Source organism: Moschus berezovskii, chromosome 7 (assembly GCF_049115385.1).
Source record: "Moschus berezovskii isolate FMDL1 chromosome 7, NW_MosBer_1.0, whole genome shotgun sequence".
In the NCBI taxonomy this organism is placed as follows: Eukaryota; Metazoa; Chordata; class Mammalia; order Artiodactyla; family Moschidae; genus Moschus; species Moschus berezovskii.
Window position 1 is genome coordinate 91,992,570 of NC_142466.1, and position 25,891 is coordinate 92,018,460.

Consider the following 25,891-nt stretch of genomic DNA (forward strand, 5'->3'; position numbering starts at 1 on the left):
TCTTCCCTCTTGAGCCCATCCCAATGCGGGGGCACCCAGCATGTTTTCACATTCACCTGCAGACAGTCATCAAGGTGGCCCTTGATGGCTGTTATGAATGAAACTACTCTTAGTGCAGTGTGTAAGGACTTGTGTAAGCATGTTTTCACTTCTCCTGGCTAAACAGAGAGGAATCTCTTGTGTATATTTATAAGAAACCACCAGACCATTTTCAAACTGTACTATTTCTTACCAGCAAAACATGAGTCCCAGTTGCTCCCTGCCTCCCTAACACTGGTTATTTTCTACCTTTTAAATTTTTGGATGTTAAAATGATGGGTGGAGGTACTTCATTGATGGCATTTAGCACACTTTCAGGGGCCGCCATTCGTATATCATCTTTTGTGAAGTGTCTGTTAAAGTCTTCGGCACATTTAAAATTTCAGGTTATTCACCTTTTTAGCCTTAATTTTTAAGGGAGTTCTTTACACACGATGGCCACATGTATTTTTTTCAAATACAGGTATTTTTTCCAAATCTGTGTCTTGTCTATTATTTTCTTAGTCGTGTCACTTGATAAGCAGAAGTTTTCAATTTTATGAAGTCCAATCTACCAGATTTTATTCAGGTAAATTCAGATAAAACAATTTCATATTTTTTGATTAGGTATTTTTTTTAGCATCCTGTCCTGGAAGCCCTTTTACCCCCAAGGTCAGCATACCAGTTCATTGCCTCTGAACTCCGAATACCCTTGGACATTTCTCCTTCCTGGTGAGCAAAATGTCAGGCTCCCCCAGTTCAGAGAACTGGACGGGTGGAAAGAGGATGGAGCTCTGATACCTGGGGGTCTGAAGTGCGGATTCAGGATACTTGGTGCCCATGCACCCCAAATGACATTCCTGTGACCTTGCAGCCCTGCCCTGGTGGTTACCTTCCCAAGGCCTCTAGATTCAGATTCCCCACTCTCGGCCTCCCGCTCCTTCCTGATGCCCCGAGTTTGCTACGCACCCAGGCCACTAGGCACAGCGCCTGCGCTGTGGTGGTTGCAGACCAGCCTGGCCCACACAGACCAGCAGATTTCCCTGCCAACTAGTGGGTTCAGGCATGCCTTCTCCATTGAGGCCCAGCTCCCTCCAAGCTGACCTCCTCAAGTGCCCTCCCTCAGCCCTGGGGTTGCCTAGGGCTTTTTTAGGTCTCATCAGTGCTTACTAATTGGGCCTATTAGACATCCTGTTCAGGTCACCGTGTGGTCCCTACCATCTGATTGGACACAGATTAATACAGTCACAGAGATACTGTCCAAGGTCTGTGATCAATGAGACACGAGATCCATCAATATAGATACAGGTAATTGTTTTTTAACCACTTAATCATTTTTAAGTTTGAAGTTCAGCAGTGTTAAATGATTTCACCTTGTACAAAAGATCTAGAACTTTTTCATCATTCCAAACAGAAACCGTCCCTGTTAAACACTAATTCTCTGTTCTCTTTCCCCTAGGCCCTGGCACCCCCCCCAATCCTACTTTATGTTTTTATAATTTGATAACTGGAGGTGCTTTATACACATGGAATCGTACAGTATCTGTCCTTTTATGATCAGTTTATTTCAGTTAGCACAATGTCCTCAAGTTTCAACTATGTGTCACGTGTCAAAATTTCCTTCCTTTTTAAACTGAATTATATTACCAGTGTCCGGAGCAGGAAGGATTCTGGACCCAGGCTCAGATTCAGAGCTGCCTGTCCCTAAGTGCGGTGTGGCTATGGGGGCCTCCCTGGGAGCCCGCCATCAGTCCCTCTGCTCCTGGGGTGTTCCTGGAGCACGTTCAATCTGGGCTGCTTCTCCTCTGGCACTCAGAGGACTTTCCTGCCACCCAAACAGCAGATGGTCAGGAAATGAAGGCTCACTCCAATATCAACCAGAGGAAAATCTAATTCAATTGGCAAAACATAGAGTCAGAAAAGCATGTGGCTTAACACATGTCATCTTGTTAGGAGGTGTTGGCTTTCAGAGACTAAGGACTCATGACCAACAGCTGGGCCAGGGCTGGGATAGGGCAGTGGAATCTTGTGGTTTTCTCTGTGTCAGCTTCCCTTCCAGGGTCACAGGCCTAGTTGCATTTCTACTCCACCCCCGTCATACATGTGTGACTGGGTTGGATCCTCAGCTGGGATACCTATAATTGGCCAGATGCTTATCGGGAGCTTTATATGATGTGCCACTGAGGGCAAGTGCAACTGTGATGACACAAACCCCAAAATATCAGTTACTTTAGCAAGAAAGATATTCTTTCTTATTACCCAGAAGACATCCTAAGGCAAGCAGGATGGGGCTGGTGTGGCAGTTCCACGCTGTCAGAAACCCAGGCTTCTCCTAATTTCCTATCCTGCTGTTTTTAATACGTAGTCTCCACCTTGTGGCCCAAGATGGCTGCTTAAATTCCAGCCATCCTGCTTGTATCTCAGCTAGCAGGAAAGAGGAAGAGAGAAATATGCATCCTACATTGTAAGACTTTTTTTTTGGCCACATTGTGCAACTTGCAGGATCTAAGTTCCCTGACCAGGAATTGAACCTGGGACCATGGCAATGAGAGCACTGAGTCCTAATCTCTGGACCACCAGGGAACTCTCTAAGACACTTCTTAGAAGTTTCTGCACAGTTCCACTCACATCTTTGGTTAGAACTTAGCCACGTGGCTATACCTAGATGGAAGGGAAGAAGGGAGATGTACTTTACATTCCAGGCATCCATGTTCCTCACTGAAAGTTCAGGGTTTCTGTGATAGAGAAAGAGAATGGATGGTGGAGAGCACTTAGCTATCTCTGTTACACACATCTAATTCTGATAAGTTCTAATCATTGTTTAAGTTTAAATCTTATTTATATCTACATTTTTGTTAAGCAGGCTGATCACACAGTATGAAATTCAAAAGTGTCTGTTGAAAACGCTTCCTCTCGCTCCTGCCCGCCTCTTGCTCCTGCACTGTTCCTTTACTTTTCTATCAGGTGATGGGGCCTCCTGGCCAGCTCTCGGGGGACTCGAATGCTCCATGGGCAATGGGTTCCACTCACAGGAGACCAGTGAGGTCTCTGACATCTCCCTCCCAGGGTTTCTTCAGTCAGCAATCAGGGGAGCCTGGGGGCCTGGACTGTACTTTCCTATGGCATTAAGGCTGTTTAGTCTGTCCTCGCTGAGTTGGCCAGTGTTCAACTAGTGTCTGTGTTTGTTGACTCACAAATGTTTGTTGAGTGAGTAATTGAAGGGTCAGCTCATCCCTGCAGCTCCATCTCCCGGGTGGCGCTGGTGGTAAAGAACACACTTGCAGATGCAGAGGACACAAGAGATGCGAGTTTGATCCCTGCACTAGGAAGGTCCCCTGGAGGAGGCCATGGCAATTCACTCCAGAATTCTTGCCTGGCGAATCCCATGGACAGAGGAGCCTGGCGGGCTACAGTCCATCTCAAAGAGTTGAACATGAATGAAGCAACTTAGCTTGCAGCATCTCCATCAGTAACTCTGGACCTTGGACACTTACTGCACTTACCCAAACCTCAGCTTCCTCCCCTATTAGAAAGGGAACTGGAATCCTCACCTCACAGTGTAGTAGGCGGAGTACAAAGAGAGACGGCCAGTGGTCGGTGTGTCTGGGATTGGAAAGCAGAAATGTTTTCGTCTTTCTTTCTTCCCAGAGAAAGGAGGTGCTTTGTCAAATCTAACATCGATGCCCCTGCCCTGCCTGATTTGCGCACCCATCCTGAATGGTCAAGCGCCACCAGGGGGCGCAGCACACCAGAGTCTAAGGACCTGCTGTCCAGGAGACTGAGCAGGGAGAGGGCACGGGCCTTGGTCTGAGGAGTGTGGGGAGTTTAGTCAAAGATTGTGTTGGGCACAGACACATTAAGGGAAAAATAGAGCAACTTCATCAAAATTAAACACTTTTGGAATGAAAGGACACTATCGAAGTAGTGAAAAGACCATCCAGAGAATGGGAGAAAATACTGGCAAATCACAGTTCTCACAAGGATCCAGTATCCAGAATATGTAGAGATGTCATAAAAGTCAACCACAAAAATACAACACAATTCAAGAACTGGCAAAGGTCTTGAAAAGACATTTTTCCCAGGAAGATATATAAATGGCCAATAAACACGTGAAAAGATGCTCAACATCACAACTGTTAATCAAAACCATAATGAGGTACCCCCTCAAACCCATTGGGATGGATAGAATAGAAAAACACGGAAATTAAGTGTTGGTGAGGATATGGAGAAATTGGATCTCTCATACACTGCTAGTGGAAAAGTAAAATGATATAGCCACTGTGGAGAACAGTTTGGTGGTTCCTCCAACAGTGAACAAAGAATTACCTTATGATCCAGCAAGGCCACTTAGGTATATACAAAAACGTGTATGTGATTATTCATAGCGGTCAAAAAACAGAAACAACCCAAGTGTACACGATTGGATGATGGATGAAACAAAATGTGGTGTATTCAAACAATGGAATATTAATCAGCTATAGAAGGGTGAAGTGGTGGTGCATGCTACAGTGTGAATGAACCTAGAAAACATGCTGAGTGTAGGAAGCCAGGCACAAAAGGTCACATATGTTACGATTCTATTCATATGAAATGTCCTGATTAGGCAGCTTCAGAGTCAGATTCATGGGTCTATTTTTTGTTTTCTTCTTTCCCAAATTTTATTAAAGAAAAAGCAATGGTGGTTGCTTTGTAGAACATAGTCAAATTTCTGGGAGTTTTCCATTGAAAATGTAGCATTTGCTTCCATATACGTGCCAGTGTGTAGTAGGTAGGGGCGATGCTAAAATTCTAATTTTAGGTGAACTTTCTAATATTCATCCTCCACCCAGTCTGTGGTCTGTCTTTGGATCAGCAGTAATCATCTGAACAGTCACTACGGCTGCATTAATTTTTGTCTGCAGCCCTCTGAGCTCTTCCATATGCACCAAGTGCAGAATTTGAGCAGCTTCATTAAGAACCTCAACTCCTGGGTTAAAACCAAGAATACGCTTGTCTTAAGCAGCAGGCAAGCCCTCTTCTGTTGGGTTTGTGTTAGCAACTGCATGCCATGTCAGGGTTCCTGGACCAAAATGTTAATTGCTTGAAGCACTGCCAGGTAATCAACATGGGTTGACTCTGAAAGGTAGCCTGGGCCAGGACACCAGCCCTAAAATTAGGATTATTTATGTCCAAATTGATCATGGGCTCTGCATTTTTAGTTGTGCTGTCAGCATTTTTTGCATTATCAGTTTCCAAGTAATTGTATTTTTCAGCATCATCTCCATATCCAAGTCTAACAGCTAAACCAAGAATCCAGTCAATTATTTCTTGTCCATCTAGAATCTTGAAAGAACAGTGAACATCTCTGAGATACTTTTCAAAGAACTTGGGTTGGTCACTGTCATGGATTACCTCTGTCTTCAGTCTTACAGTGTCTGATTTTCTGGTCTTCAAGGCAAAAATCAAGTTTCTATATTTTGTTTTATTGTTCTGTTGAAGAGGTAGGTTGTGGCAGAGAAAGGCCATCATGCTTCCTGCTTCAGCTGGGAAGGCCAGGTCTTCTTTTGTGATGATAAGAACGTTCTGGATTTAGTGATGATGATTGCCTAAGTCCGTGAATGTGCTAACAACCCCTGAATTGTACACTTTAAAAGGGGGATTTTTTATGGCATGCAAATTATGTCTCAGTTTTTTTAAAAAAGGTTTTATTGGTCAGAGTGAAATGTAGTGACTGAGTATTGGTCATGTCCTTGCAACTCTGACCTCCTCCCATCCTGCCCCCTGGGGGAGGGGGAGGCAGGCAACCTGGGGGGAGGGGGGCATTTTCCAGACAATTTCAGCTTTCTGTCAAATTCATATCCTCATTCATTTCACACTGTGATTCTGTGCTTCTTTCTCCAGGGCACAGTCGGGAGATGTGATGGAAAACTGCAGTGTGGCAGACAGAAGCACAGCTGGGGGCCAGGTTGTACGGGTGGGGTAGGGGTATTCACCGTCCCTGGGACCCTGCTTGGCTGTCCCAGGGCAGTTACAGCACAGGAGCTTCATATCTGTGATCCTTCTGGGCATCTTGAAGGCCATGTGCTCCCATCCTGGAGAGATGCCAGCAGAGCTGGCTGACACCCCTCAGGTCCTGGGGAGAGACTTGTGTACCAGTTGGGGGCTGGACCAGAAGATGTTGATTTTCTGTGTTATTCACAACATGCATGCATTTAAAAAAGAGCTCCAGAGTTACAAACAGTACCTCAGAGTAGACTAATTGCTTATTTAACTTCTATGCAGAGTACATCATGAGGAACGCTGGGCTGGAAGAAGCACAAGCTGGAATCAAGATTGCTGGGAGAAATATCAATAATCTCAGATATGCAGATGACACTACCCTTATGGCAGAAAGTGAAGAAGAACTCAAAATCCTCTTGATGAAAGTGAAAGAGGAGAGTGAAAAGGTTGGCTTGAAGCTCAACATTCAGAAAACAAAGATCATGGCATCTGGTTCCATCACTTCATGGGAAATAGATGGAAAAACAGTGGAAACAGTGTCAGACTTTATTTTTTTGGGCTCCAAAATCACTGCAGATGCTGATTGCAGCCATGAAATTAAAAGACGCTTACTCCTTGGAAGGAAAGTTATGACCAACCTTGATAGTATATTAAAAAGCAGAGACATTACTTTGCCAACCAAGGTCCGTCTAATCAAGGCAATGGTTTTTCCCGTGGTCATGTATGGATGTGAGAGTTGGACTGTGAAGAAAGCTGATGGCCGAAGAATTGATGCTTTTGAACTGTGGTGTTGGAGAAGACTCTTGAGAGTCCCTTGGACTGCAAGGAGATCCAACCAGTCCATTCTAAGGGAGATCGATCCTGGGTGTTCATTGGAAAGACTGATGCTAAAGCTGAAACTGCAATACTTTGGCCACCTCATGCGAAGAGTTGACTCACTGGAAAAGACTCTGATGCTGGGAAGGGTTAAGGGCGGGAGGAGAAGGGGATGACTGAGAATGAGATGGCAGGATGGCATCACCGACTCTGTGTACATGAGTTTGAGTGAACTCTGGGAGTTGGTGATGGATAGGGAGGCCTGGCGTGCTGTGATTCATGGGGTCGCGGAGAGTCGGACACGACTGAGCGACTGAACTCAACTGAACTGAACTGAACAAATAAACACTGTTTTACAGTTGGCTTCCCTATTTGCTCAGATGGTAAAGAATCTGCCTCCTGTGCAGGAGACCCGGGTTCAATCCCTGGGTTGGGAAGATCCCCTGGAGAAGAGGATGACAACCACTCCAGTATTCTTGCCTGGGAAATCCAATGGACAGAGGAGCCTGTGGGCTACAGTCCATGGGGTCACAGAGAGTCAGACATGACTGAGCGACTTTTCACTTTCAGCTACTATCAGCTGCGAAGGAACCGGTGAAAGGCACATCCTTGTCATGGCTTCAGAATTTTGCCTAGTTGCCTGTAATGACATCTTACCTCAGGCACCTGCAGTGAGGTTAGGGTGAATCAGACAGAGGCAACACCTCCCCACCCTGAGAAACCCAGTGCAGCAGAGTGTTCATCATGAGCTGCCCGTGAGCATGTGCTGAACATCATGGTGTGCTTCTAAAAGTGCAGAGCCAAGAAAAGTACCAGAACAGTATAGGGTATGGGAGCTCCAGGTGTTGGGGATGCAGGACGAGCTATCTTCCCTTCTATTATTATGGTTTCCATCCTGCAGGTCAACAAAGGAGAGCTCAGAGAGTTCAGCAAATCTGTCCAGGGTTTCCCAGCTGACCATGTGGGGGCAACTTTCTTGTTTATCCTTAGCAGATTGTGATCATGACTTTTTGCCTATTCATTTTTCCTCCCTTCCCTCCCTCCTATCTTCCACCTTCTCCCTTCCCTCCTTCTCTGTATCCCTACCTTCTTCCCTCCTTCCCTTATTTCCATCCTTTGAGCAGAGACTACCATGTTCATTCACTTATCTGGCTGTCCTCCTCTCCTTGCAAGTGGGGAAACCAAGGCTGGAGAGTAGTACCACCACCTGCTTAAGGCCACTGAGCCTCCTGGCTGCCTCCACCTGTGTCTGCAGGGCCTCACACTGTTTGTGTTAAGTTCTTGTGGAAGAAGATGAGTGTGTGAGGCTGCAGGCTTGGTCCTCCCAGGGAAACTACTGACCCTGTCCTCGGGGCCTCGTGAATGAAGGCTGGTGCTTTGTGGACAGAGGCACCTGTGAAGCCCTGGGTCATGCTGGCCCTTCCTCAGGTGCCACTCTGAGAACACCCTGGACTCCAGTTAGCACTGCCCACCGCCCTTGGTCCACGTGGTATGGGAGGCACTGGCCTCTACCACCAGAATCAGGCACAGGCTGCAGGCAGGCGTGGGGACCCCAGGGTCAGGGGTCTGGCTGGCAGGGACCAGGCACGCACTAATCGATCAGTCTGACAGCCTCCACCCCAACCGTGGCACAGCCAAAGTAGGCCCTGGGAGCGGAGATGCTGATCCAGCCCAGCATTATCTGGAGAAGGATGGAGCACTCAGGGCACGTGCCTTCAGCTGCCTAGAGCTGCAGTGACCACTCCTCCTGTGCCCGGGCCTAGGCTGCCCACTGGAAGCACTGCAGATGTCTGTTCTGTCACCCTAACAGTGACCTTGCCGGTTGGCAGATAGGAAACTAAGGCCCAGTGGACAAGCTTACTGCAGCCCCCCCCACCCCCACCAGCCTAGGCATCTATCCCTCAGGCTGGTGTGGCCTAGGGTGGCCAAGGGGCTGGAATTGAGTCCAAGTCCTGATGGCCACCATACAGGCCTTCATCTTGAGGCTAAAGGCCTTGCTCCATGGGGAGCCCAGAGGAGTGAGATGGGTCGGTTAGCACAGACCAACTGGCTCAGGCCCTGCTGGGGCAAGGGGCTGGCAGAACCAGAGGAGCAGGGGCTCTGGGCTGTGACCTGAGTGCCTGTTGCAGAGAAGCAGATGCTCCGATGGTGGCCCCATATCAGGCAGGGCTGTGGGCCCCTCAGGGACCTCACCCCTCTGCAGAGGTGACTTCTGAGCCTAGGGATGACAGAAGAGATGGAACTAGTCACTCAGAAGCTGAGCGAAGGTGGTCTGGGGGTCAGCAGGGCAGGGAGACGTCAGCCCCTATGAGGACAATTTGAAGGAAAGAAAGCTGGTTTGAACCCATGGGCAGAGGCTGAGCTCACATGTGACGGGAGACATGGAAATTAAATCCTTGGGGAGATACAGCTTTTCTCCTAATGCAAAAGTCAATTAATGTGCTCTGTGGGCAAGCCTACAACACTGGTGGGAGTGTAAATTGGCACAACCTCTCCTGAGAAGTTTGCCAAAATCTGTCACAATTATGAATGCATGAACTTCTGACCGAGCAGCTGGTTCAGGGTTGGCCAAGCAGGTGAGTGCATGGGACAAGCTGTGGGACAGCCATGACTGCCATTTGAAAACACTAGAAAAGCATAAAAACAAAAAATGGAATTCACTCAGATAGAAATAAAAGTAAAAGTGAAGGTCGCTCAGCTGTGTCTGACTCTTTGTGACCCCATGGACTATAGAGTCCAAGGAATTCTCCAGGCCAGAATACTGGATTGGGTAGCTGTTCCCTTCTCCAGGGGACCTTTCCAACCTGGGGATCAAACCCAGGTCTCCCACATTGCAGGCGGATTCTTTACCAGGTGAGTCACCAGGTAAGCCCAGATAGAAACAACCACTGCTGATATCTGGTGTATTTTCTTTGAGATTATTCCTTTATTGACTGTTTTAACAATTGTTCTTTGAGCTTCCAGAATACATCAAGCTTTCTTGTGCTGGGAATCCAGTGTGGAGTGTATCAGTCCACATTGCTGCAGTAACAAATTATCACAAACTCCTTGATTTAGGATAACGAAGGGTTACCCAGGCCTCCCCTTGGAACCTTGTCATTTCCAATCTTTTGGTATGTATAGTAACTCTGAGATGAACTACTCTAGGTCTAAATCTTTGCTTTCCTCAGAGTAGATGCCAAAAGTGAATCAGAGTAAGAAATAAGTGTGAGGCTTTTCCAAGCTGCTTTCCTGAAAGGCTGGGACTGACTACTTGCTCACAGCTTGCCTGTCTGCTCCCCTCTGCCAGCACTGGGCCTTAACTATTAAACCCGGACTGCTAATCTCCACATGAAGATGCCAGTTTGTTTTACTTGCCTTCTGACAGTTCCTGGTGAGAAAAAACTGTGGTTCTATACATTCTGAGACTTTCTGTGCTTATTGGCATGACTTTCATCCTCTTTTCTTTGAGCAATTTGGCTTTTTTCCGCTAATACTGAACCCGTATTGACTCATGTGAATGTCTGTATATTAATGATAACTCTCCTTGCCCTTTATATCTGCTGTGAATCTTTTTCCTCAAGGGAATGGCTGCCTTTAGATCTTGTTTCTTAATATTTAAAAATTTGGTCAATCTTATCTTTCTTTGTTAAATCTCTGATCTCTCTTCCCTGCCCTGCCCCCTTTTGCTTTTGTGTCTGGAAGGCGCCCCCCACAACCGATACACACACACAAACATACATATCTAATGAATGATCACGTCAAGCTCCCTCCAACAAGAGACAGGGCCTCTTTTGACCCTGGAGGCCTGGTTCTATAGCCTGATCACCGCGTGCTCTTGGGCAGCTTCCTTTTCCTCTTCGAGCCTTGGTGTCTCCTCCTGTTAAAAGCCCTACTTCGCTCTTGCGGGTGTCTGTGTTGGCCTCTGCCCCTCAGCTTCAGAACCAAAGCACCCTGCCGCCTAGCCCTCCCACCACTCACATCCTCACAGACAAACCAGAACCACGTCAAGCCCCATGTAGCACAAGACACCCCACATCCTTACCCAATGGCATAGAGGGCTCAGCTCCTGCCTGTCTGCCCCTGTGATGCTGATGTAGAAATCACCCCAGGGCCTGAGGCTGCCTACAGTATCCTACTAATGCCAGTTATAGTTCAGGTCTCTATTCAAAGTAGAGTATGATTCTGGTTGTTGGTGCCTGCCCAGTTACCTTGTAAAATGGCAATTCTGTCTCTAAGACCAATAAGTATTGGAGTCACTGCTGTGGTTTATTGATCAGTGGCTTCATTCCTGGATGTGTAGTTCACGTGAAACCTTATAGAAAAACATGTTGCAGCTCAATGGCCTCAGAGGTTGTGACCCATTCCCTTGGCAGGTGTGTGCAGAGTGTTGAGCCTAGGAGGGTGGCATTAATGTTTAATGAGCACCTACTGTGTGCCAGGTTGTTTTGGACCCTCCCATTCTCCCTTGCATGGTCTGATGAGGTAGGCCATTCAGCAGATGAGCACATTGAAGCCACAAGTAGAAGAAGAACGCATGGGGCTCCCTGGGGGTTGGTGCAGACATTCAAAGAGGAGCCATGCCTCCTTCCCCAAGGTCAAGGTCAGGGTGTAAGTGGGAAGCTTCCTCCTTATTTTGGAACAAGCCCTCTTCCCACATCCAGTCTTTGGACCCATGGGGGACATGTGCCCAGTCTGGCACATCAGAACATCCCAGCCTCATCCCCAGGGGTGGTTCAGGGATGAACACGTGACCTCTTAGCTAAAGACATCCATCTCCAAGGCTTTTCCTAGAGCTGTGGAGGGAAACACTGGGAATGTCAGCGCGGAACTACTGGTGGGCATGGGTGCTTCCTCCAGGAAGAGTCAGACTGTACATAAAGCCAACAGAGAAAGAAGCATAGCTGAAAGCCAGGCAGTACCTCTTCTTACGATGTGGTCATTTCCCAAAGTGTGCACTAGGCCTGGCCACCAGTGAATCTGTTTGGGCAGCAGGATGAAATAGAGGCAGTAGATCCACAGTAAGCAAGGGCTGGCATGAGCCAACAGGACTAATAGGAGAAAGGCCAGAATTTGGGGCCTCACTGGGATGAGACTTCGCTAGAGGGCTCAAGAGGTGTTTGGTGATGATATATTATATGGCCTGGACACCTTTTCATTCTGAATGAACAGGCATTCCCAGGGGCAGGTATTGCGATTTGAACTGGGTCTGCTGGAAAACCCCAAGTCAAATAGGCCAAGTTTCCAGCCAGTGGAAAGAGCCTCTTCTGCATCACATGGAGAATTCTGTGTCTCCCCTGAGAGCTCACAGGGGCTGATGGGGTCCACTGAATGCAAAGGGGAAACTCTGGGTGAGTGAGAACCCTGTGAAACATGGTGGCATAGCCCACCTCGGCCACATGTCAGAACCTCTCCTAGATGGTGACCTGGCTCTGGTCTGAGGACTCCAGCCAAAGCCTTGTGGCACCTGGCTCTCCATGCTCCTTCTCTCTGCTCTGTCCAAACAAGCCTACATGTCTGCCCTCCCTTCTCGCTAGCTCTGTGGTCCTAAGCAAACTGCTAAGACATCAAACCTCCACGTCCCCCTGGGGAAGTGGGGATTCAATGGCTGTCTTGAATCAGGGGCCTTTTTTCTCTCTCTTTCAGGTCCCACCAGCAAGGAGACAGGTGGCAAGGTAGGAGGTGGTCAGAGTCCAGGATGGCTACCGTGTTTCAGTCCTACTGGCCTGCTAGAACCCCTGGGGATTCATTTAGTGATTCTGTCGCAACCCTAGGAACTGGGTGCTGCTACCACCCTGTGACTAATCAGGAAACTGGAGTTCAGAGACATTAATTAATGAATTGAAGTTCATGGCCAACAGATGGTGCCAGGATTTGAATCAGATCCAGGCTTCCAGACCCTTGCTGAATCAGCACATCCCCTTTTCCAAAGACACGGGCCACACATTAAGTGAAGCTTCCTCTTGTCCAGAGTGTAGAAAAACACACAAAAGCAAAACCATCTACTGCTGACATTTTGGTGTGTTCTCTTCTGGTTTTTCTCCAGTACATTGTCACTTCAAATTATCTCTAATCACTTCCTGCCTCATTATAAAACTCCAAGAGCATTTAAGTGGCTTCGTCATATTTGATTATGTCGGAATAACACAGTTTACTGAGCCATTTTCCAATTGCTGAAAATTTACATTATTCCTAATGCTTATTATAAACAACCCTTCAGTGAACATCTTTATGCGCCACTATCTGCATAGCTGGTCACTTCATTTGTATAAATTCCCCAAAAGGGAATTACTGACTTAAAGGGAATAAACTTTTTTTTACATTCTTGCTCCAACTATGAATTGCTTTCCAGGAAGCTTGTGCTAGCCTGCTCAGTGGATCCATTTGGGCAACAGGATAAGAGAGGCAGTGGGGCCATGGTAAGCAAGGGCTGGCATGAGCCATCAGGACTAATAGAACACAGCCCAGAATTTGGAGTCTTAACTGGGATTTGGCATCTCTAGAGGGCAGTAGATAGATGTGGTTGGGGTCAAGCTAGAATTGAGGGAGTGTTGGAGAAGGCAAAGGCAAGCCACTCCAGTACTCTTGCCTAGAAAATCCCATGGACAGAGAAGCCTGGTGGGCTGCAGTCCATGGGGTCGCTACTAGTCGGACACGACTGAGCGACTTCCCTTTCACTTTTCACTTTCACACATTGGAGAAGGAAATGGCAACCCACTCCAGTGTTCTTGCCTGGAGAATCCCAGGGACGGAGGAGCCTAGTGGGCTGCCGTCTATGGGGTCGCACAGAGTTGGACACGACTGAAGTGACTTAGCAGCAGCAGCTCAGGCGGTAAAGAATCTGACTGCAATGCAGGAGACCAGAATTTGATCCCTGGGTCAGGAAGATCCCCTGAGAAGGAAATGGTAATCCATCCCAATATTTTTGCCTGGAAAATCCCAGGGATAGTGGAGCCTGTCAGGCTACAGTCCATGTGGTTGCAAGTGTTGGACATGACATAGGGACTAAACCACTACCTCTTGCTCCTCAGCCTGCCAATTAAGACAGATCCCTCAAGAGTTGAGAGTTGAGGAGAGCTGAGGTTGAGACTGGACGGAGCATCCATTCAATCCTAGGGCTTAGATACCAGGTGTTGGCAGGCTGATTGAGCACACTGGGGACTCTGCTCCCACTGAAACCCAGACAGCAGTGCATATTCTGAGTATGGACAGAAGGAAGCTGTGGAGCTTGGACGGGTGGCCACCTCAGGGGATGCTCAGCCTCGGGGATTGGGAGTGTGGAAGGAGGCTCTGCTGTGCTCTGGCTGCTCCCTAGGAGAGGAGTGGAGCCATGTGACTGGCTCTGGGGACCAAAAGAAGTCTGATGGAGAGTACTGTATACCCGCTGTTCAGTCGATGGGGACAGGAGCTCCTTTCAATCTGCTGCTGCCAGCAGTTCCTCTGACAATGCCTTTCTGAAGCCACTGGAGGCTGGGAGAGATGGAGCACAGATTCCCAGCCCTAGTGCTGTATGGGGTGCAGCTGGAGGTAGGATGGGTCGTGGGCATATGACATAAAAGCCAGCAGAGTTAGAGCTCCAGGGGCCACATGGACAGAGGTGTTAAGAGAAGATGCAAGAGAGCTGGCGTGATGAGGCATGTACCAGCTTGCTGAAAACCAGCCCCTCGAACTACCAAAAAGTCAATGGGCAGGGACTCGCCACAAAGTTCTGAAAAGGCTAGAAGGCAGCAGTTTCAGGCTGAGAGGCTGCTCACAGAGAGGTATGAGCTGGTTCACCTCCAGGTCCACTGCCTGCAATCGACAAACTAAGGCAAGACTCTGCCTCTCTAGTGCTTCCCATCTGATAACAGGGCCCCCTGGGACAATGTGGGGGCAAGACAAGAGAATTCTTGCAAACTTAGCTCAGCACTGGGAATCATCATCATTATCATTATTTCAGCAGCATGACTTACTTTAGGCCACACCACCCACTGGGCTCAGTGACTCACCCCTATTTTTGATGGCTATCAGGTACTCATGCTATGGCAGAAAGTGAAGAGGAACTAAAGAGCCTCTTGATGAGAGTGAAAAAGAAGAGTGAAAAAGCTGGCTTAAAACTCAACATTCAAAAAACTAAGATCATGGCATCTGGTCCCATCACTTCATGGCAAACAGATGGGGAAAAATGGAAACAGTGACAGACTTTATTTTCTTGGGCTCCAAAATCACTGTGGATAGTGACTGAAGCCATGAGATTAGAAGATGCTTGCTTCTTGGAAGGAAAGCTATGATAAACCTAGGGAATGTATTAAAAAGCAAAGACATCATTTTGCCAACAAAGGTCCATATAGTCAAAGCTATGGTTTTTCCAGTAGTCAAGTACAGATGTGAGAGTTGGACCATAAAGAAGACTGAGCATGGAGGAAGTGATGCTTTCAAACTGTAGTGCTAGAGAAGAAACTCTTGAGAGCCCCTTGGACTGCAAAGAGATCAAACCAGTCAATCCTAAAGGAAATCAACCCTGAGTATTCATGGAAGGACTGAAGCTGAAGCACTAATACTTTGGCCACCTGATGCAAAGAACTGACTCATTAGAAAAGACCCTGAAGCTGGGAAAGATTGAAGGCAAAAGGAGAAGAGGGCAGCAGGGGATGAGATGGTTGGATGGCATCACCGACTCAATGGACATGAGTTTGAGCAAACTCAGGGAGATAGCAAAGGACAGGGAAGCCTGGCATACTGCAGTTCATGGGGTTGCAAAAAGTCGAGCATGACTTAGCAACTGAACAACAACAATGTTACTCAAGACCCCTGGTTCAAATTCCTGGGGCTTTAGGAGAGATGAAAACATGGAAAATAACCTGTGTTTTTTTTCTGCCCATTTCCCTATTTCATGATCCATGCAGGTCTCTAGAGCCACGCGGACCCTCTCTCTACAAACCAAAGTCAATCCTGCTCTGAGACACTAAAAGAGGGCTCGTTCAGTGGGTCTCAGGTGGTGGACACAAGCACCGTCTCTTTTGTGCAACCAGGAGTTGTGCCACACTCCATCTACTTCCACCAGAGACTGAGAATGAAGGGCGGGCTGTGACCAAGGATGATGGTTAGGGTGAATGCACCGCTTCAGCTCCAGAATTTACCACAACTCCTGCCGAGGTTGAAGGCTGGTCTGAAGGTGTGCAGGTGCTCTCTGTGCCCACCTAGCAGTTCCCACTGAGACTGATCTGCACTCCCACAGCTCAGGCCCCTGAATGGGTAGGAATGATCACTGAACGGTCTTAGCTGTTCTTCTTCAGACTCTTCATCAGAAAATGGAAATAAACTGTTTCTAAAAGTTGAATCCATTAAAAGAAAAAAAAAAAAAGCCTGGGGTCAGGAACTGAGCTGTGCGGTTTGGAAGTGGTCCCCGATGGGAGACTGAGGGCTGACAGCATCTGTCACACCTGGAGGCAGGCTCACTTCACAGCAGGGTCATAGGGAGAGGATTTCAAACACTTGCACATTCAGGATATCTGAGGGCTAAAGCCGTGTTCTCTGGACTGAACCAATGAGGATATATAATGTAGCATCTGGTATGAGCCAAGCTGAGTAAAGTTAAATAAATTTAAGTAACTCACGGCAAAGGGGAAAAAGGTTTGAATCGTTATTCAGTTATTTGATGCAAGGCTGATGAGCATCGCCTGAGTGGACAGCTGCATATGGAAAGACGTGCCTGCTATGGGTGGTGCAGTGGAAGTCATACTTGTTGTTGTTCAGTTGCCAAGTTGTGTCCGACTCTCTGTGACCCCATGAACTGTAGTACACCAGGCTTCCCTTCCTTTCCGGGAGTTGGTGATGGACAGGGAAGCCTGGCGGGCTGCAGTCCATGGGTTGCAAAGAGTCGGACATGACTGAGCGACTGAACTGAACTGAACTGAGGCTTCCCTGTCCTTCACTATCTCCCTGAGTTTGCTCAGATTCATGTCCGTTGAGTCAGTGATGCCATCTGCATCTGCACATGCTGAATGGAAGAAGCCAGTCATAAAGTACTGTCTTATGGTTCCATTTCTACGTGATGGTGCTGTAATTTAGTTGCTAAGTCATGTCTGACTTCTTTGCGGCCCCATGGACTGTAGCCCATCAGGCTCCTCTGTTCATGGGATCTTCCAGGCAAGAATACTGCAGTGGGTTGCCATTTCTGCCTCCAAGGGATCTTCCTGATCCAGGGACAGAACTTGCATCTCTGGCATTGGCAGGCAGATTCTTAACCAATGAGCCACTAGGAAAGCTCATATGTGATGTTATGAATTAGCAAATCTATAGAGATAGAAAGTAGATCACTGCTGGCCTGGGACTGAGATAGGGGTAATGTGGAGTGACTGCTAATGGGCATGGGTTTCTTTTGGAGGTGATAAAAATGTTCTGTAATTAGACAGTGGTGATGGTTACACAACTCTGTGAATATAGTAAAAATCACTGACTTGTACACTCTAAAAGAGCGAATTTCATGGTAACTAAATTATATCCCAATAAAGTTGTTATTTTAAAAAATTAACACATATTTTCAAATTTGGGAGTAAAAGAAATGTTATATTATCTTATTATAAAAGAAGAAAACAATGCATTATAAAACTACTCAGCCCCCACTGGATGGGGAGACGTCCTCAAGAAGCCAGAGCCCCAGGTGCCCCATCATTTTCCCTCAGTTGCAGGGGGCTCCAGGGCCTCGGAGATCAAGCTTGGGAGTCCCATATGCCCTGTCTCCATCTCCCTGTCCCAGCATACTTTCTTCAGTCCCTAAAAAGTCCGCCCTGGCCCCATTACCCCAACTCTGCTCTCCTGACACAGTCCCCCCATTTGCCCCATGCCCTTATGGGACCTGGCTCTCCACTATTCCACCTGTGCCTGGGGTGGACCCCACATAGTCATCAAGTGAGGGACCACTTCTCCATGCCGTAGCCTGTGGGGGACACTCAGGGAAGTGGCCTGGCTGCACTGGGCCTGACCACGGGACTGACCCCAGGCTGGCTGAGCCCACTTAAAGGCAGGCCCACCCTCAAAAGTACCTCTTGACTGGGCTCCCTGGGGGCAAGGCCAGACCCTGACCTTCCTGTCAGTGGGCTGTGCTGGGAACTGGTTGGAGCAGAGGCAGAGGGTAGGCCTTATCTCCGTCCCTCCCTGCTTCTATAAGCATTTGTTGAACAACAGTTGTTCCCTAACTATTATGTTCATCTCATGGATGAGCAAACTGCCACCATCCACTAGCTGCTTAGCTGTGTACTCATGGATCATGGGTCAGCAGAGAGAGTGAGCTCCCTGTCACGAGAGTCAGGCAAGCAGGGCTGCCCAAAACTACCCCTAAGGGCTCAGAAAGCAAGCACAGAGCACTCGGTCAGGGACAGGTTCTCTTCGATCCCCCAGCATTTAGGTTGCCCCTTCGATATGTGGGGATACTTGCTGTCATATTATGTACATCTGCCAGGTGTGGGTGGGCAGCGGTCTGCCAGCGATGACATGAATTGCCTGTCATCTCCTCCATCACTCGGCAGGCATGATGCCCAAATGCCACCAGCATGTCCTCGGGAGCACAGAGGAAGCCAGACTGGCTTGCATGTGTCTGTCTGGAACATGCTTAGCTTCATCCCTTGATAGGCCTAGGCTCGTCTGTCATGGACAGGCTTGAAAGGGATAGGCTTGTAATTCAGGATGTCTTCCTGGACTGATTGAATCTTGATGAAGTCGGCAGCCTTTCCAAAAGGCGGACAAACAAGGATGGTCAAGCCATTTCTGCAGGGGGTATAACAGACCATTCGCGGCCAGCAGTCCGGTCGGGCACTCCAAAGATCCACAGAGGCCAGCAGTGCCCCCTGGAGGGAGAACAAGAGGGCCGTAGCGGGCCTGCGCGGCCCCGGGGGCTGGCCTGCAGGTGGCCGCGCGCGCCCGAGGACAGGTGGGCGTGCCAGGCCCCGCCCCGCCGCGCCGGCCGGGGGCGGGCAGCCGAATGTCCCGCCCTCCTCGCGCGCCGGGTCGGATCCCGTGCCGGAGCGCAGCCGCGCGGAGCCGGAGCAGCACGCGGGAGCGCGGCCCCGCCGCCGGCCGGCCAGAGGGAGTAGCGTCGCGACTTGGTGCCGAGGGTGACCCGGGCCTGAAGCGCGGACGCGGGCCCTGAGAGCTACCCAGACGGAGCGCGGATCCCGGCCCTAAGAGCGGCCTCGCCCGCCCCTGCTGCCGGGCCGCGGGCATGGACGGCGCCCGTTCGCCCTGTGAGTGCAGAGCCCCCCGCCCGCTGCCTTTGTGTGCGCGCCGCGTCGCCGCAGCCCCCTCCCCGCGCGCCCCTCCTGCGCCCCGGGCCGCGTCCTTTGTGGAGCCGCCGCCTGGCCAGTACCTCCTTCTTCCCCAATCTCTTTCACCCCTCCCCGGCCCACGGTTGAGCAGGGCACGGCGCCCCCACTCCCCCAGCCCCGGCCTCCCGGTCCCGTCTTCACCATCTCCACCTCCCAGGGACATCCCAATAGGCCTCTTTCCCTGCGGTTGGGCAGGGCACAGGTGTGCTCTCCTCGGCCTCCGGGTCCCCTCTGCAGCCTCCCCCGGTTCCCCGTGAGACAGCCCTGCAGGGCTCCTCCGCGGCCCAGGCCTGAGCAGGGCACGGCCCCCTCCCACCCAACCCGGCCTCCGGGTCGGGTCTGCAGCCACTCCCCACGGACAGCTCGGCAGGTCCCTCCGCGGCCAGGGAGGGCAGGGTGCTGACTCCGGGGCGGTGCTGTTTCATCCCGCGGCCCGGGCAGGTGCGGGGAGGCCAGCACTCACACGGCCCTGTGTGTCCTTGCCCGCAGAGATGGACGACGATGGCGGCCGCCGAAACGCCCCGGGCGCACTGATGGAGGCTGGGCGCGGTGCGGGGCCCGCGGGCATGGCGGAGCCCGCGGCGGCGCCGCGGGTGCGGGCGGCGCGGCCAGGGCCCCAGCGCTTCCTGCGGCGCAGCGTGGTGGAGTCTGATCAGGAGGAGCCGCCGGGCCTGGAGGCTGCCGAGGCGCCGGGCGCGCAGCCCCCGCAGCCGCTGCAGCGCAGGGTGCTGCTGCTATGCAAGACGCGCCGCCTCATCGCCGAGCGCGCCCGAGGTCGCCCGGCCGCCCCAGCGCCTGCCGCGCCGGCTGCGCCGCCGAGCAACCTTGCCGACCCCGGCCTGGAGCCGGCGGGAGCGCAGGAACCCGGCCCGGACCCCGCGCCCGCTCCCGTGCCCGCCCCCGACGGCGGTCCCCGTGAGGAGATAGCGGCCACGAGGAAGGAAGACGCGGGGGCCCCCGAGGCCAGGCCGGAGCTCGGGCGCGCACGCCGGGAGGAGCCCGAGGAGGAGGAAGACGACGAGGACGACCTGAAGGCTGTGGCCACCTCCCTGGATGGCCGGTTCCTCAAGTTTGACATCGAGCTTGGCCGCGGCTCTTTTAAGACGGTCTATAAGGGGCTGGATACGGAGACCTGGGTGGAGGTAGCCTGGTGTGAGCTGCAGGTGAGGGATGCACTGGCCGCAGGTGGGTGGTGGGTGAGTGCAGTTCCGGCATGGCGCCATGCCTGGCTTAAGCCAACCCTGGCGGCGGCCGTCTGTCTGTCACCTTCTGTGTGGGTGGTTGGTTGTGCTGGCGGTCCCTGTGATGAAGGTTTGGGTGACGGAGGTCGGACCTCCCAGCGTGTGGTGTGTGACTGTGGCTCGATGTGAGCCCATGATGAAGAGTGGGCACTTGGAGGGCGTGTCTTCTAGGGTGTGTTAGGGCTGCCCTTCTGGGCTATATTGACACAGGCAGTGGCTTTGCTAACTTGGTGTGGGGGCTTCAGAGCCCTGTGTCCAGGTGGTCACAGGGTCGTTTGGGGGACTCTCAGCTGCTCTTAAATGAACACCTTCCTGTATCTTGCAGAGTGTAGATGCCCTAGTTGGGGATATCTGAGGGGCCTCCTTTGACCTGGGATCTGTTTACAGTGAGGCCTGGGGGACAAAACCTGGAGGTGTTGTCACTAGTTAGTTCATGACATGGATGTGTGAGAAGTCCTAAAGTCAAGTCATGCAGAATGCAGGTGGGGTTTGGTTTGGTTGGGTTTGCTTTTTGTTTTTGTGGATATAAAGGCTCTGGACATGCATTTTTCATAACCTTGCCCTCCCGTTGGCTGTGTCAGCCCCAGCCCTAGAAGATTATATAAATGGTAACTCAAGCTGCCCTGGGCCAGTCCTGGAAGCTGGGGCAGCGCCTGTCACAGTGGGTGTTTATGGGCCCTCCCTTGTTTGGGGAACAGCTGTCAGGCACTGGGCTGGCCTATGCAAGAGCTGGCCGTGCGGGTGTAAGCCTACCTCAGCACCCTGTAAAGTTATAATAGCTGGGCCTGCCAGTCCTGATGCAGGCTGCCTGCCACACTGCAGGCAGCTTTCCTTTTTGGCTCAGAAATGGGATTTGGTTGCTTTGTCCTCTGGGCCCCTGCAGGGTGGCCTGTGTGTGTGTGTATGTGGATCTCGCTAATGTGTCCAGTGTCCACCTGTCCTCAGCCTTTCTGCTGACACAGAGAGCTCTGGAGCCTACCCTTCCCCACAGCTCCTTGGTTCTTCTGTGGAAATACAGATTTTTCATGGTGAAGCCAGTGGTGTTCTATTGAGACCCTCAGGAGGGACTGAGAGCTCCTCTCTCTCGTGGCTGCAGATTCTGGGCCCTGCTGAGGGCTGGCCTCAGTGGTCTGTGGTCTGGGGCCCTCAGGATGGTGTGCTGGGATGGCACAGTCATGAGCTGGGTATCACTGCTGTGTGTGAACACACGAGAGAGAGGACCTGGAAAGGGAAGATGGGAGAGGAAAAAGGATTCCTGGTTCTAGAGTGTGGTCATGTGCCTTCCCTCCCTCCCTTCTTACTCTTGCCAAGTGGCCTGGTGTGGTGCTCTGCCACGGAATGCCTCTGCAGGGTAGAGGACAGGAGTGGGGGTGCTGCAGCAGGCAGGAGCTGAGTTAGACCTCGGCAGCAAAGCCCAGCTGATCTGGTTGAGGCGCTGCAGGCTCATGTGACCCTTGGAGGAGGTTGTTAATTCCCATTCCCTTTAAGGCAAGGCAAACTGTTCTGCTTCTGGGTCCCTGAGCAGAGCAGCACCAGCGTGTAGCTATCCAGGGGGCCTTTCCTCCTGTTCTCCTGGTGGGAGTGGGAAGGTGGGAGATTTGGCTTCTACTCTGTCTGGTTTTGCTTCTTCTACAGTAAATTACTGGGGGCCCCATGCCAGCCAGAAAACTGTTGCTGTATCTCCCCTAACAAGAGGGCTGATGGTGCAGCATTTGGGTTCAGCTGCCTTCTGCTGGGCGGGTCTGAGAGGGTTTTACACCAAATGGGGTTGGAACCTAGCTTAGGGCAGCAGCCAGGTGTCTGCTGTGTGCACTCTCCTCTTTACTAAACAGGAGGCTGCTGTCTCCCCGATTTGGTTGTTGAGCGCCCACCAAGGTCACCTGTGAGGATCCAGATGACAGAAGGAATGGCAACGTCATGGGAAGAGGCCCCCAGCCATCCTTAGGAGAGGAGAGAAGGGTGAAGGGCAGGGTGCCGAGTCAGTCCTCTTGGATCACCAAGCACCGGGGAGGGTGACAGGTGGCCTGCTGGCTTTGTGTGTGGGGAAGGGGGTTCCGAGTGCACAGGGTGGAGACGTTTATCTCCCACCCAGCACCCAGAATTCCCCAGCATCAGGGCTCCCAGTGGAGGGTGGGTTGCCAGGAGCATTGCCTTCAGTGTGGGGAGCTTTGCAGGATTCCTCCTGCTCTCCAACCCTCCCTTCCCCAGTCCCCATAGGCTCCTCAGCAGGCAGCTTTGGAATGCCCTGGAAATCAACCCTCAAAGGTCTGTTTCTTCCTCTCAACCTTGGGGTCGTGGGAGATATTAGCACCTGCCTGCCTCCCCCAGAACTGAGACAGTGTCACCCGTTCGCTTTTTCCAGGGTTCCCTGCCAAGGGAAGGAAAGGCTGCATTTTTGGACCTAATAAGTCTGGCTTGGAGGATATAAGATCCCCATGACTTCCAGTTTCCTTCTAGAATTTAGTTTTGAAAGAGCTTTGCGGAAAGAACAATAAGTGTTCATGTCACAGTGAAGGGCAGCGATGTGTTTTTACCTCCTGAATTCTCCAGACGTTCAGAGCTGATTCTCATTTTGGGGGGGAAGCCATTTTAAAGTATTACCTCCCGTTCTGTTTTTTATTTTGAATGAATGTGTATTTCTTTCACCAGGACATGTTACAGTAGCAACAGGGACCTAGAACCACTGACTTTAACTCACGTTTCCCACGCCTGTGTGGCCAGCTCTGGCCCCTCCCAGACCCCATCCTGTCAGACAGTGCATGGGATAGCTGGGGCTTCTGGTTATCTCTGGGTTGCCATGGAAGGATAGGTGTGGGTCACTGACATGGTCCCAGGGGACCCAGGCACCCTCTTTTACCTGCTGATGTCTCCGAGCCATGGGCGGGGCCTTGGAGGAGAGAAAATGCAGCCACTCCAGATCCCGGCCAGTGTCCAGAAGCCTCGTGGGAGATGGCCTGTTGGCCTTTCTTGTACCACTTGCTTAAGCATCTTCCTCGAGAACTTGGAAGGAACCTTGGTTTTCAGCCCCCTTGGTCAGTACTGCCCCCTCCCATCAGCAGGCCCCTGCATCCAAGGGAAACAGGTCTCAGGTGCTGTATGCTTCCTTCTCCCCACAGAAAGCTGCTGTTACAGGGTTGGGCACTGCCTCCGGGGGATTCCACCTGGAGCTCATGTTTCCTGCGCTGTGTCCTGGCCTGTGTCCAGTGCGGGAGACATTTTGCTTCATGGAGGTGTCAGCTCTTGACCTTTCTGGAGTACTTGAAGGGGCTTTGAGGACTATGAGAGTCCTAAAGGGATACCATGGGCCCTGAGTCCCCACCAGCCAGGGACGGGTGCCTGGGTCCCTCAGGTGTCATCATGAAGCTCTCCTGCTGGTTGGTACTACCCAGAGGTGACTGCACTCCCATGGGGTGGTGATGGCCTGGACTCCAGGCCCGGGAGTCGTGAGGACCATAGTACCTACTGACATCTCCTTCCTGTGGCCTTGGAGGACTCATGTGTTCCCATCCCACCCACTCCAGCCAGACCTCTGTCCCATTCACCTCCCTGCGCCCTGGATGTGGATAATGCCTCTAGGGGTCTGTCGGGTGCAGCCATTTGAGCATGCTGGTCCCCTTACTGTCCTCAAAGGGCGACCAGGTCTTCCTGCCATTGGTGTGGCCTGGAACCTCTCCCATGGCTGTACTGGGTGCTGAACTCACACACTGATCATACAAGTGTACCGTCATCTTTCATGGACAGACCAGGCACGTGCCCTGCCGTGCTGGGCAACCTCAGGCCTGGGATTGAGAGGTGTCCCCGTAGCCTCCAGAGCAGACTCAGGTGCTGCCTCATCTGCTTTCAGAGGAGCCACAAGCAGCCAGCTCCGGCTGCCATGGGGAGTCAAGGGGATGTGCAGATATGGCGCTTGCTTGCTGTAGTAGGATGCTTGTGTGCTGTGCTTAATCCCTCAGTTGTGTCTGACACCTTGTGGCCCCATGTAAGGCTCCTCTGTCCATGGGGGTTCTCCAGGCAAAAATACTGGGAAGCCATGCCCTTCTCCAGGTGATCTTCCCAGCCCAGGGACTGAACCCAGGTCTCCCTCATTACAGGCGGATTCTTTACTGTCTGAGCCACCAGGGATGCTTAGAAAGGACTCAGCTCAATTTGATTGGCGGTCACTGTGCTTTTTTATTTTTATTAAAAAAGAAATCTTTTAAGAGCTTAATTTTGTTGCGAGAGGTGTAATTTGAAAGCAGTTGGGTGTCGGCACTGAATTTGCTTTCTCAAATGACGTTCCATGTGCCACCTTGACCACAGTTCTGGTCTGGTTGGTGAGAAAGGTGGGTGCCAGTTGCCTGAGAAGCCTGTGGAATGCGCTGGGGAGGGGCCCACCAGTGCTGAAATGTCCACATCCAGAACCCAGAGGGGCCTCCCCTGTCCCCAGGCTTTGTTGGGGGTGTGGTCAGAGTGTGGTCAGCAGTAATGGACCAGCAGCCTGAACTGTGGGTCACCGCTGTGGGCGCATTGGGCATTGTGGCTCATTCCCTGTTGGAAGAAGGTGCTTCTCTGGCCAAGTATGTGTGTCCCAAGGTGTTCTCAGGGCTCTGGCATGTGCCAGGCTGAGTGTTTCAAGCCTGAATTGCCCAGTGACTTGGAGCCCAGAGGGAGGATCCTCAGACTGTCTAACCTGAGTGGAGGGGTGGTGGGCATTTCTCCACCCCTTGTGCCATTTCAGGTGGTAGCTGGGGTGTAAGTCTGAGGTGGGTGAGGCTTTGCTGGTGGACTGTTATGTTAGCTGGAGCAGGATGGTGGCAAGAGAAAGAATTGCTGGGAGGAGGGTAGAGAGTTCAAGAGGGTTCCCAATGCTGGGTCTTGTGTCTGGGCTCAGCAGTGCAGGGTGGTGTGGTTTATTGGTTCAGCTGGCATTTTTTGAGCACGTGAACTGGTTCCAGCCCTGGGATACTACAGTGAACAGGAGCATCTTGATGGGAGAGCCAAGTTCTCTCAGAGGAGGGGGTGTTTGCGAGAAGCATGCAGGAGGCAAGAGGGTGAGTCTGTGGAGAGACTGTCCTGCGGCCCTGGGCTGGCTGGCCTTGTTGGGTGCCTGCCACGCACCTTTCAGAATGGCTGACTCTAGTAGCCCTCTGCCTGGCTGTAGGCATCTCTCGGGGCCAGTGGCTTGAGCTGGAGCTGGATGATGCCAGAGGTGACACCACAGAGCTCCTCCAGGTCACCACTTTGAAGCAGGAGAACTTGACCCAGTCCTGCAGGGGTTTGGGCCATGGGCTTTGATCTCCTTTGTGGTCTGCCTTGGCTGACTGGTGAGAGAGGTGCTGGCATCTGCCCGAGGTGGTAGGAAGGCAGGGCACACTGTGCGGTGTGTGAACCCACTCTGGGAGCAAGGTGTCCTGCTGCATTGGGGTCCCAGCCCCACAGCTTCCCAGCGGGGAGGCCATAGAGAGGGCACCTGCCTTTGTGAACCTTGGTTTGCCTCCTTGTGCAATGAAGATAGTGCTAGCCAACCCTCACAGGGTTATGGGGAGTGTGGAAAAGTACATTCAGCACTGAACATAG

The 25,891-nt window shown here is 51.3% G+C and overlaps 1 protein-coding gene and 1 pseudogene across 6 annotated transcripts in view; one reads left to right on the top strand and one right to left on the bottom strand.

Moving 5' to 3' along the window:
- Window positions 1–4,832: 4,832 nt before the first annotated feature.
- On the bottom strand, window positions 4,833–5,526 carry LOC148777406 (tRNA-splicing ligase complex subunit RTRAF pseudogene; annotated as a pseudogene).
- A 13,240-nt stretch (window positions 5,527–18,766) lies between these two features.
- The window catches only part of WNK2 (WNK lysine deficient protein kinase 2), a 151,672-nt gene continuing 144,547 nt past the window's right edge, over window positions 18,767–25,891 (top strand). For all 6 annotated transcript variants that reach the window (XM_055427496.2, XM_055427489.2, XM_055427490.2 and 3 more), the window contains exons 1-2: window positions 18,767–19,013; window positions 19,584–20,257. In XM_055427496.2, coding sequence (XP_055283471.2) covers window positions 19,586–20,257 — 672 coding nt within the window. In that variant the 5' untranslated portion in view covers window positions 18,767–19,013; window positions 19,584–19,585. The remainder of the gene's footprint in view (window positions 19,014–19,583; window positions 20,258–25,891) is intronic.